This window comes from Oscarella lobularis, chromosome 1 (assembly GCF_947507565.1).
Source record: "Oscarella lobularis chromosome 1, ooOscLobu1.1, whole genome shotgun sequence".
In the NCBI taxonomy this organism is placed as follows: domain Eukaryota; kingdom Metazoa; phylum Porifera; class Homoscleromorpha; order Homosclerophorida; family Oscarellidae; genus Oscarella; species Oscarella lobularis.
In genome coordinates, this window is record NC_089175.1 from 4005296 (window position 1) to 4015824 (window position 10529).

The window sequence follows — 10529 nt, forward strand, 5'->3', positions numbered from 1 at the left end:
TGCGCACCAGCGGAAGAGATAAAGGTAACTGAGCAGTTTTGATTAGAGCGATGCGGATACACCTTACGGGGACATGCACGTGAAACGTGTTGATATTGAATCAACTGGCTTCCCGTCCAGCCCACGGGCCTCGAACGCACCTCGGAGCGATGAGAACGTCGATAAAGCTCACGCCCGCGTGCTCGTCGTCGTTTCGATTTTCGTTTCGCCTCTCGACGACGATCTCGCACGTCACGTCAATCTCCGCGTCGTTTCGCGAAGGAATTAGTCGTCTATTTGTCAAATTAGCGACTGTTTCGGGGCCGGAGACGCACCGCGGAGGAGCTGGCCTTTGCATTGCATTACGACTCCCCCTCCTAATCTCTGCATGCGGGCGAGAAAGCCCTCGAGGAGAAAACTCGTCTGACGTCACAACGCGAAAGGAGAATCGTTTTGATTTCGAAGAATCGAGTCCCCCCCACTTGCTGGAATTGGGTCCGAACGACCGCAAATATCTCTCCGCAAGTCTATCTTGAATAAAAGGACCCCTCATTCAATTCGTTGACTTCCATCTCCGTATCCAAAAGCGTGGGAAATGACGTTGGACTGAATGTTCCACAACCTGTCTCCTGATTGCCTGGTTAATTCTCCTGCCATGTGGGGACAAAGGAGATTAGCCCTGCCAACGCCGTTTGCAAGAAGCCTATATATACCATCAACTGATGAGTGACTATTTCAAAAGCAGACTTGTGCGCAAAAGCGGTTGCAGATACACGAAACAATACGTCTCAGAGTGCCTTGTGATAAAAAATCTGCGCCGGTGGAGTTTACAATATGAAGCCTCGCTGTGTCCTCAAGACTTGATTATGACAGACTGGACACAATCTTGTCACCCACTCGACTCGAACTATCACAGACCAACTTTATTTCTTCACCGACTACTGCTACAAGAACCCCGAGGAGGAAAAGAAAGCAGAACGACACTACTAATACTAATAACCCCCGTCAAGTTTCAAAGATTGAGCGGGATACAATCTACATCTCCGTTTCCTTTCCCAGGAATCGTCTCGGTTCGCTGACGACTTTGATGTCCGGGAGAGCTATGGGCTCGGGCTCGGGCTCGGGCTCGGGCTCGGGCTCGACTTTTGCGGGCACGGGTTCGGGTTCCGGCGGCTCCTTGAGCGGCACTTCCTTCATCTCGTTCGCCGGAGCATTGCCGTTGAGACCACTACAGCAACAACAAGAGTTTTCATTCCAATGACTAAATATGTTATAAAGGGAAGCCTCTATTCTATTCCCTTACGTTCCGTTTTCTTCCACGTTGTTGTTGTTGTTGTTGTGACCGGGAGGATGAGCTGGGGGAAAAAAGAGAGATCGTTTTCTCTGAGCCGACTTGGCGTGTCGCGTCAGGTCTTACGCGAATAGTTCCCCTTTTGATGGAGAATTCCAATTACGATTCCCGAAATGATGGCGATAATGAGAAGAAATGCGCCAACAGTGCCAACGCTTATTCCAATCACCCTCGCCGAATCTAAAAGGAACAGAGTCGTCTTCTCCACGCACCAAGACAGCGATCATTATTACCCCCTTTTGCCTCCAGCAGAGTTGGCAAAGCTGTAGAATTGAGCTCCTCAGCTATGAAAAAAATTATTGATTTTTTTATTTCGACCTCTTCTCGACGTCTCTACCGTGTGTTTTTGCTTCGTGTATGACGCTCGGTTCGCTCTCGCCTATCTGATTCGCCGCCTTGACGCGAAATCCGTACAGCGTGTCGGATTGGAGCCGATTGACGTGCTCCGTCATGCTGTCTGCCGAGACGACGCGTCGTTCGCCCGTGTCCGTGCCGTTGTGAAATATTTCGATGATGAATCCCGTTACCGGAGAGCCGCCGTTGAAATTGGGCGTCCATTCGATGAGAACGGTGTCGTGGGAGACGGTCGAAACGCCAACGAGAAGGGGAGCTTCAGGAACAGCTAAAAAGCAGAAAAAAACAGTTAGTAAGTCTATAAATCTCTAGTATGAATAGGGTCTATGCCTTTATACACATGTATTAGAAATACGTTCACCCTACTTTTTCTCTTGACAATGATCTCTTTTTCAGATTTTCCAAGGAGATTTCTCGCCTCGCAACGATACGTTCCGAAGTGGCGATCCTCTATGCTGTGCAAGACGAGTCGACTCTCGTACACGTTGACGTCGATCGCTGTCGTTCGACTCATTTCCCCGTTGAAGAGTCGATTGCCGGAATACCACTTTACGGTCGGCGCGGGTTGCGACGTCACCACGCAAATGATGTCCAGATGGTCGTCGAGCGTCGCGTAGACAGTCGCCTCGGCAGTCGCTTTAGGCGGAACTGGAAAAAAAAAGAACATTTCAACGAGGAGAGAAATTGAACAAAATTCTTCCTTACATTGGACTACGAGTCGTGTGGTTTGTCGAACCGTTCCGGCGATGTTCGTCACCATGCAGACGTACATTCCCTCGTCCGACTGTCGCACGTCGGGTATGTGAAGCGAATGATTTATGATCCAACTGCGCCCGGGAAGCGACGTCTCCCAGCTGAAACGCGGCGGCGGATGACCGGACCCTTTGCACGGTAAAATGGCCGTATCTGTAATATTGACTCGTACAATAACGACGGGCGAGATGACAGCGGGATGAACTTAGGCAAAGAATCATCAAGACACGTCAATAAGACTATGACGATTTCTTACTGGCAATCGTTAGATTGGCTGATGCGGTCGTACCCGTGCCCTCGGCGTTGCTTGGCGCGCATTCGTACGTGCCCGAGTCGGCTATTTGAACGCGATCGATTCGCAGAGAGCCCGTCGTCGTGACGACGTATCTCGACGAGTTGATTTCGGTCGCTCGAACTCGCGCACCGAGCTTGGACACTTTGAACCAATTGTAGGTGATATTGGACGGATTGCCTTTGGCCGAACAGTGAAGAACGGCCGAATCTCCGACGAGAGCGACCGTATTCACCGGCCCAACCGTCACCTTAGCCGGATCTAGAAAAATTCTCCTAAATCCTTCATCATTGATTGATCTTATATCTTACAGACGACATCAAGAAACGTGCTCGAGTGATCGTTTCCGTACGCGTTCGTGACGAAACACTGAAATATGCCGTAGTGTTCGTCCGTCACGCGATCGATCGAAATCGTCGCTCCCGAGTCGACGACGTTGACGGAGTCCGGCACCGGCGCGCCGTTCAGCATCCACTCGTAGACGAGCGGTTCCGTTCCCGCCGTCGTCTCGCAGGCGAACCGAAAAGGCGATTCGTCTCTTTCTCGAATCACGACACGTTCGGTGGCCGGTCGAACTAGGGGAGCATCTAAACCCAAAACAATGTTTAGAGACGCCGGTCACATAAGCGAATTAGGAAACCTCCGACGATAACGGTCGTTATGTGCACGTTGGGCGTCGCCTTGAGAGCCTGGCACATGAATCGACCCGAGTCGGCGGACTCGTTTGTTCGCCCCTTCAAATTCGTCTTTCCGACGCGATTGAATTTTGTCGTCGACGTCGGGTCGATTTCGCCGTTCATGAAGATGACCTTGCCGTCGTTCAAGTCGATCCAGACGACATTATCCTCGCCGCGTATCGAGCATCCCATGACGAAGACATCGGTTCCCGTCGCGTCGATATTGACGGGCGGAATTGTCGTAAAGGCTACCGTGTCGTACGTCGGATCGCCTTCGAAGAGGAAAAAATTCAATTAGCGAAAAATTACGTTTTCGTTAATTGAATTTCACTCGTTTTAATCAGCTGGGCGTTGGCGCTCGCCATTCTCGCGTTGCCGCCTTTTGCCATGCATCGATACGAATATTCAAAGTCCTCATCCACGGGTCCGTGGATTTGAAGAGTCGCCGTGTCGCCCGTTTGAAATTGCGTGTAGTTCTCGAATCGTCCGCCGCCGCCGGGCGTCGGCACGATCTCCTCAGCCGCGCCAGCGCTCGAAACGCGTTCCCAAACGATCGTCGGCGGCGTCAGGTTCTCGATGTGGCGGACGGTGCACTGAAACGCCGCCGTACCGACGCCCGGTTGAGGGTTGGCGTAGAAACGAGCGTCGACCGGATCTTTAGTAAACGGACTCACGTCTGCATAAAGAAGAGTCGTCTTATCATCAGACAATGATTTCGTGCGTACATCGGTAACGGAGATGCGCTTTGCGACTGACGAGAATTCCTACGCTACTTCGAACGACGCACTGGTAGAATCCGGCGACGAACGGATTGACCGAGGCGATGCGCAGGTGGCCTGACGATTCGTTGTAGACGCGATTCGCGTCGACGTCAAAGTCGACGCCCTTGAAACGCCACGTGTACGTCAAGGACGACGACGACGACGACGGATCGATCGCGCGACAGGAGAGCGCCGCCGGTTTGTTGATGTTTGCGTCGGTGTCGACGGGCTCTTCGACGAACTTTGGAAGAGCGACGACTACTGCGCAAATGATGTCTAAGATTTAGGGAATGCGTAGGGCTTTGAGACTTTTGCGTACTGATGTAGGCTTCGTGTAGGAGCAGATAGATGGCGAGGAGTTTTGCCGTCGTCGCCATGGGAATCGCTATGTGGGGAGAGACCGAGCTTTCGTTGCTTCTTTCTTCAACTTGGCAGCAGGGAGTGACGTTGGAGCCGTTACTTTCAATTTTCTTCGCACGCAAGCGAATCGACCTATCAAAGGAGTTCCATCCAGCGAGGCGAGAATTCTTTCACGGAGCCGTCAACTCTCTTAGTCCGATTTTAGAGGCAAGCGCGTGGAAAGAGAAAAGTGGGAGAGCTATAACTTAGAGCTGTACAAAAGAGTTTTTTCACGCGGTGAAATTCGTCTCGTCGACGTGACGCGGAGCGAAACGTCGCTCCACGTCCGGACTGAGCGGCGGAGGCGGATGATCCGGCTCAGGCGGATGATCCGGCTCAGGCGGCTTCATCAACCCGCCGCGCGGAAGCGAACAATACTAAAAAAATCAATAATTTGCGTCATAGCAACGTCGCGAAAAAATTCGCACTTACGTCATTTAGATGCGGAATTGTTTCGTAGATGACGTTATCCCTACCGACGCCGATCGAATGGGATCGTGCCTGCGCCGGCGATCGACTGTATCTCCCGTCGCCGACACCGACCGGCATCGACAATCGTCTCATCTCCGGCGGCGGCAAACCGACGACAACGGGAGGAGCAGTCGAAAAAGGAAAATTGGATTGCGACGGAAACGGCGGAAAAGTCGGTCCGAATCCAGGCGGCGGCGACAGCGGCGCGTTGAGCGACATCGCATCGACGGGCGGCGGCGGCGGAATGCGAAAGACGGACGACGCAGGTCGTCGTGGAAACCCTTTCTGTGACGCTTGATTCATCACCGCCGCTCGATTGACGTAGATGGCGTCGTTCAGCGAACCGGCCGGCATCGTTATCGCTCTCGGTATCGTTCCGCGCGAACTGCCGTGAAACGATGTGTGACTCGGAATATGTTCGTCGTCGGAGTCGTCGTCGGAGTCGGCGACGATTGGGTTGGCGACGGAGGCGAGGGATGCGGCGGAGGCGGCGAGGCTGTTGCGACTGCTCTTTCGACTGATCATTATGTGCTCGTCGTTGTCCGTCGGCACGACGCTCGCCGCGCGACTGTTGTCCTTGCTGCTGGGTCCGTCGACGGCGTATCGAGCGCTGACGGGTCCGAGCCTATGCGTTTGGAAATCAATAAAGGAGGTTACATTGGGATTCATTAGGGAGATGTCTTACGCTAATGCTTCCTTTATTCTCAGTATCTCCGCTTCATCTATATATAGAGAGCGTTTATTATCCAGCGGTACATTATATGAGATTGTGTACGTTTTTTCTTGCTCTTATTTCGGATGCAGCGACGACAAGCCCATATGAACAAGACGATGAAGAAAATAATTGCTCCACCAATTATGCCGAGAAAGTAGGGATTCAACACGCCAAATAATTCGTCAGCCACCCCGGCTGGGTAAACGAGAGGACCTAGGTATTCAATACGAACTTAGATGTCTGGACTGATTTGAATGCGTGAAATATATTACGCGGAAGGGGGAAAGCAGTAGGAGTAGCGACTGGCGCTGGAGCTAAAGAGACGACGATAATCACATCGAATCATGCAACATATCTTGCTAGATATCGTACTCTGCGATGGAGAAATGAAGGACGTTGAGCGAACGTTCTCTGGAAGTGGTATCGAAGAAGAAGAAAACGCAATCTGCTCACTAGTGGAGGCAACAAAAATAATAGGAGCTAAAAAGAAACAAATTATTCTCTCTTTAGGCGCCAAAAAAAACGATTTCTCCGTACCTTGTGATGAAAAGTCTCTCGGGGCGGTCTCAGCATTCTCTCCGGGGGTGGCTACACGCAAAGGGAAAGCATTAGACAGAGTCTGTGTCGAACAGTCGATTCGTTACCGGACGGGGCTAGCACGAACGTAGGAGCGATCGGGGACGTCGTCGCCGGCAACGACGGTGAAACGGTCGGAGTCACGCCTCGCTGAAAGAGCGTCAACGTTCGAAGATCTACGAGAACCGGACTAAACCAGGACGGTCTATCTAAACACGCGGAGACCCACCTGTTCCGACAACGAAGGATGACGTCAAAGGCGCCAGAGTTGGAACCACCGCAGTCGACGGCAACAACGACGACGACGAAGCGGAGCACGATGTCTCTCCGGCGCGGCACAGGCATTCGTATCCGCCGTACGTGTTATTGCACGTCGTCCCGTTGGGGCACGGCCGCGTAGCGCACTCGTCGACGTCGACGTCGCACAGAACGCCCTCGAATCGTCCGTCGGGACAGACGCACGCGAATCCGCGCCCAATCGCGTCGCCGCTCGACGAACAGCTATTGTTATTGATGAAGCACGACTCGCAGACGCCGTTGTTTTCGCATGGATTATTCGTCGTGCAGTTGTACGATTCGCAATTGCGTCCGACGTACGGTCCGACGCAGTGGCACGTGTAGTTGCCGGCGGCGCCGTCGTCGACGCACGTAGCGTTGTGGCGACACGGCGACGAATCGCACGCTTCGCTACCTGGACACGCGTTAGGCTTCGTTACAGCGGCGAAATCGCTTTAGAAGCTTCTCACGCTCGGTTACTCCTTGTTATTCGCGGCTAGACTAGGGTTCTATAGCAACGCGACGCCGAGGCGAAACATGCGCGTGGACAAATCGAGACGTCAAACGCTCCACATACTTAGATGCTACTGGTGGATGTCGTCGTACCTTTTGTGACCGTTTGCGTCGTGGCGAGATAGAGTACAATGATGGTGCAAGTGACACCTATGATTGACATTCTCGGGAAACGAACGGGGGAGCACTTGGACAGGACAGAGGAGGAGATTGGCTGTGGCTTATGACTCTTGAAGGATATAACGTCTGTTTATATACGTAGTGGGTCGCAAGTGGCTTCCGCTGCCTAATCAAATCTGTTTCCTGCACTGTAGTTCCTGGGCGGATTCTGATTGAAGTTGAATGGTATGTAGCACGCTGCATGGTGCTTAGCTACTGCAGTCTAATGAGTCTATCTATGTATGAATGATTTGGGGCACTGCTCGTCAGATAATTTGACCTCATTGATGGTTCTCACGTCGAAATCAAAGCGGGAGAAACTCAGTAAGTTTGGAGGTCTTTGTGGGGTTTCTAGTTTCACTTACGCGAACAACAAAAAGAAAGGAAGAATGCATACGGGCTTTCTCTATTAGTGTTTACGAGTTTACGAGCCGATCAGAGCCGATGTACGACCCGCACATTTGTCAGCGCGTCTCCCTGCGCGATGATCTATTACCCGGCATCCTCAAAGCGTTGGAAGACCCCCAAGCTCCCCAAAATGTTGTCGCCAGTTTCATCAGTGCGATGGAAAAACGTCGGCCAAGCACTTTCCATTCCTTTAGTTCAACGCTGCTGAACTTCCAGCTGCTTCGCCTCGGCAGTCAATCTAACACGAAAACGGTCGATTATGATGCGGAATGTGCGCTCTGGGGACTCCAAGAGGTCGTGGGTCAAGGGCCCACCCGAGATCACAGAACGTGTGAGTCCACTGAAGAGCTTGGGCGCGTTCTCAGCAAATGTGGCTTTGCCAGCTTTATTCCTGAAAGTTGCGGTATGAGTTTTGTCTTGCCGCAGACGTCGCCCCAAACGCTGGCAAGGCTGCGGAAACGCCTGTTTTCATATGTTACTGGCGTCAAGAGTTTCAGTATTTATCAAGAGCCTCCCTCCGAAGGAAGTCTTATAACTTTCATTGTTTCGAGCCGCAGTTTCATTCAGTTTGTCAGAGAACTTTCATCTCTTGAATGCATTGCTGATTTAGTTGAGCTTGATGATCTTGCTGCTCTTCAAGTATTAGATTTGCCTCCACTACAGTTGCGTCCGCTTTTTGGCTTGAAAGGTCGGTTGCAGTCATCAGCAACTCTTTTAGTACGTATCCTGTTTTTGACGGTTGCAACAAGCTGAAATTCTACCTGTGTTTGTAGCGCTACATCAGAATCAAAACTACTAGAGTCAGAACCAGCAACAAGACAGCAAAAATCTTGAGTAAAAGGGTGGATGGCGTTTTGACTTTCGTTGATAGTTGTGAGGACCTACTGTGCAGGACTGCTGGAAAGATCAAGGTACTTTCGTTTTTTTGTTATATCTGACAAGATCTGTAAACACGACGTAGGTCTTAACTGAAAAAACGTATGATCACGGACAAACGTGCTTAAGCAAGCTAAGCATATTATCATCAGTCATGGAGAAAAAACGTTTGAAAATGAAGGTAGCTACTTTCCCAGCTGTAGAGAATATTCAAAAAACACAATTATTTAGAGTCTCGCTGAGAAAGTAGTTGTGACTTTGGATAATTATCAGCAAAAGGTAAATGCACGTTTTTCTTTCCTACCTTGTCTAGACGTACAGTACCTGTACATTAATTAATTAAGGCCAACCGTATGAGTCATGACATGGATGTCAAGAAGAAGAAGATAAGCAAACTTAGGTTGAAGAAATTGCCCTATCCAAACTTGCCGGCATCGGTATCATCTGTTGAAATTGACGAATGCGTTCCGCATCTTGCTAAGCTGTTGCAAAAAGAAGATCTCCTGAGCAAACTTACGTGCACCTTGATTGGCTTGTCTGTTTCTGAACGAGCTGAAATCACTAGTGCTGCTTCATATGAAGCTAGTGCTCGAAAACTCGTTCATATCCTTAGCTGCAGAGACAGATCAAGTTTTTATCATTTTTGTGACGTGGTGCGGGGACTGAAAGGAGGCGATGACCTTTACCAACGCTTGACAGGTTTAAAGACAAAAGAGAAAAAAAACCTAGCCACCTTGTTTGCGGGTATTCAGAGTTGTTACGTCTATCTAAGTTGATTCTAATTTGTATCTATGCATCAGATGCTCGCTTTGCGGAAAAACGTATTAGAAAGTTAGAATTGGTTTATGACGAGGACGGTGGAGACTTCATTGACAGTGGAGGATTTTCCGAAGTTTATAAAGCAGTTTATAAAAGAAAAACCGTAGCTCTCAAGGTCTTTATCAAAGAAAGGCGACGAAATGACGAGTTTGGTGCCACATTGTCATATGTTAATTAGTTTTGATATTTTGTATGATGCAGAGAAGAAGAGCTGCTTTGCAAAGAAGCTAAAGTTCTTCTTTGCATACGTCCGCACCGTAACGTTCTACCACTTGTTGGCATTTGCTGTGAGACTAGATTCTTTGCGTTGGTTTTGGAGTACGTAGGCGGCGAAAACTTGCACAAGCGGCTAATTCAAGATGATCACGGGCAAATGAGACAGTGGCAAAATAGATGTGACGTTGCACAACAAATTGCATGTGGAATGTCTCACCTTCACAAAAGCCAACCAACAGTAATACATCTCGATTTGAAACCGAAAAATGTTTTGATTAAGGAGGTCAAGGAAGGCGTAAGAGTAAAATTGCAGTGCAAGGTAATGAACCAGTCTCACAGGATTGACTGTAGAACCGTCATTTAGATTTGTGACTTTGGCTTGGCCAAGGTTAGAGACGTAAGTTCGCTAACAAAGCGTCACAGCGAAGACAGGACACCGTCGGGCACTCCTTCATACATTGCTCCTGAACGATACAAATTAATTCCCTATGGAGTGGATGACAGTGAAAAGAAATTAGAAATAGCAAAGAAGTCGGACGTTTATAGCTTTGGCGTGATACTGTGGCAAATTCGAGAAATGGAGCGTCCTTTTCGTAAGAATAATATTATTATTATTCAAAAGGCAGGTAGATACCTACTTTTTTGGTTAGATGAAACTGCCACTGTAATTCACCAGCACAACAAGGAATGTCCTGGGCTGCCAAAAGCGGTAGCTGAGGCTCCCGAATGGTTTGAGGTGATGACTAATTTGTGTCTGAACTGTCATCCATCAGAGAGGCCATCTTTCCAGTCATTGTCTGAAGATTTTTTTGAAATATTTTTACGTTCTAGGCCAGATAATTGGGCGTGGACTAAATTATAAAAATGTTTTTTTGAAATGTTTTGTCTTGCTTTTACGTGTAAAAGAAATTTTAAAAAAAATGCATACGGGATT

At 49.5% G+C, this 10529-nt stretch overlaps 3 protein-coding genes across 5 annotated transcripts; 1 reads left to right on the forward strand and 2 right to left on the reverse strand.

The window, feature by feature from the left end:
- The first annotated feature begins 108 nt into the window (after positions 1-108).
- On the forward strand, positions 109-10511 carry LOC136198046 (uncharacterized). Of its 3 annotated transcripts, XM_065987968.1 has the most exons (11): positions 109-1976; positions 2081-7600; positions 7690-8401; positions 8458-8595; positions 8646-8741; positions 8792-8839; positions 8905-9304; positions 9361-9526; positions 9581-9914; positions 9960-10188; positions 10246-10511. In XM_065987968.1, the coding sequence occupies exons 3-11, from the start codon at positions 7721-7723 to the stop codon at positions 10455-10457; spliced, it is 2304 nt and encodes a 767-aa protein (XP_065844040.1). In that variant the 5' UTR covers positions 109-1976; positions 2081-7600; positions 7690-7720; the 3' UTR covers positions 10458-10511. The 3 variants fall into 3 exon arrangements, with proteins under 3 accessions (XP_065844040.1, XP_065844033.1, XP_065844047.1); XM_065987961.1 differs by having other exon boundaries at positions 2081-8401; XM_065987975.1 differs by lacking the exons at positions 109-1976; positions 2081-7600 and having other exon boundaries at positions 7822-8015; positions 8068-8401.
- Positions 882-4590, reverse strand: LOC136198025 (neural cell adhesion molecule 2-like). Its single transcript, XM_065987939.1, has 13 exons — positions 4487-4590; positions 4132-4428; positions 3738-4082; positions 3370-3678; positions 3041-3316; positions 2694-2990; positions 2390-2641; positions 2051-2332; positions 1668-1952; positions 1564-1614; positions 1397-1510; positions 1283-1334; positions 882-1207 (listed from the first exon to the last, which is right to left on the reverse strand). Exons 1-13 carry the CDS (start codon positions 4542-4544, stop codon positions 1015-1017), a joined length of 2811 nt encoding a protein of 936 aa, XP_065844011.1. The 5' UTR covers positions 4545-4590; the 3' UTR covers positions 882-1014.
- LOC136198070 (uncharacterized) lies at positions 4693-7327 on the reverse strand. Its single transcript, XM_065987986.1, has 10 exons — positions 7211-7327; positions 6558-7019; positions 6397-6504; positions 6290-6340; positions 6125-6232; positions 6025-6066; positions 5813-5965; positions 5723-5759; positions 4999-5662; positions 4693-4943 (listed from the first exon to the last, which is right to left on the reverse strand). The coding sequence occupies exons 1-10, from the start codon at positions 7278-7280 to the stop codon at positions 4797-4799; spliced, it is 1842 nt and encodes a 613-aa protein (XP_065844058.1). The 5' UTR covers positions 7281-7327; the 3' UTR covers positions 4693-4796.
- Positions 10512-10529: the final 18 nt, after the last annotated feature.

What these genes read in the sequence shown, in the direction of transcription:
- LOC136198070 (XM_065987986.1), bottom strand. Translation starts at nt 7,280, where the DNA reads ATGTCAATCATAGGTGTCACTTGCACCATCATTGTACTCTATCTCGCC. An exon ending in ATCCTTCGTTGTCGGAACAG is followed by an intron (nt 6,505 to 6,557) that starts GTGGGTCTCCGC and finishes CGGTTCTCGTAG; the next exon opens with ATCTTCGAACGTTGACGCTC. An exon ending in AGAATAAAGGAAGCATTAGC is followed by an intron (nt 5,663 to 5,722) that starts GTAAGACATCTC and finishes CCAAACGCATAG; the next exon opens with GCTCGGACCCGTCAGCGCTC.
- LOC136198046 (XM_065987961.1), top strand. Translation starts at nt 7,721, where the DNA reads ATGTACGACCCGCACATTTGTCAGCGCGTCTCCCTGCGCGATGATCTA. An exon ending in TGGATAATTATCAGCAAAAG is followed by an intron (nt 8,840 to 8,904) that starts GTAAATGCACGT and finishes TAATTAATTAAG; the next exon opens with GCCAACCGTATGAGTCATGA. An exon ending in GAGTAAAATTGCAGTGCAAG is followed by an intron (nt 9,915 to 9,959) that starts GTAATGAACCAG and finishes ACCGTCATTTAG; the next exon opens with ATTTGTGACTTTGGCTTGGC.
- LOC136198025 (XM_065987939.1), bottom strand. Translation starts at nt 4,544, where the DNA reads ATGGCGACGACGGCAAAACTCCTCGCCATCTATCTGCTCCTACACGAA. An exon ending in CGCCCAGCTGATTAAAACGA is followed by an intron (nt 3,679 to 3,737) that starts GTGAAATTCAAT and finishes TCCTCTTCGAAG; the next exon opens with GCGATCCGACGTACGACACG. An exon ending in TCTGCTGGAGGCAAAAGGGG is followed by an intron (nt 1,511 to 1,563) that starts GTAATAATGATC and finishes TGTTCCTTTTAG; the next exon opens with ATTCGGCGAGGGTGATTGGA.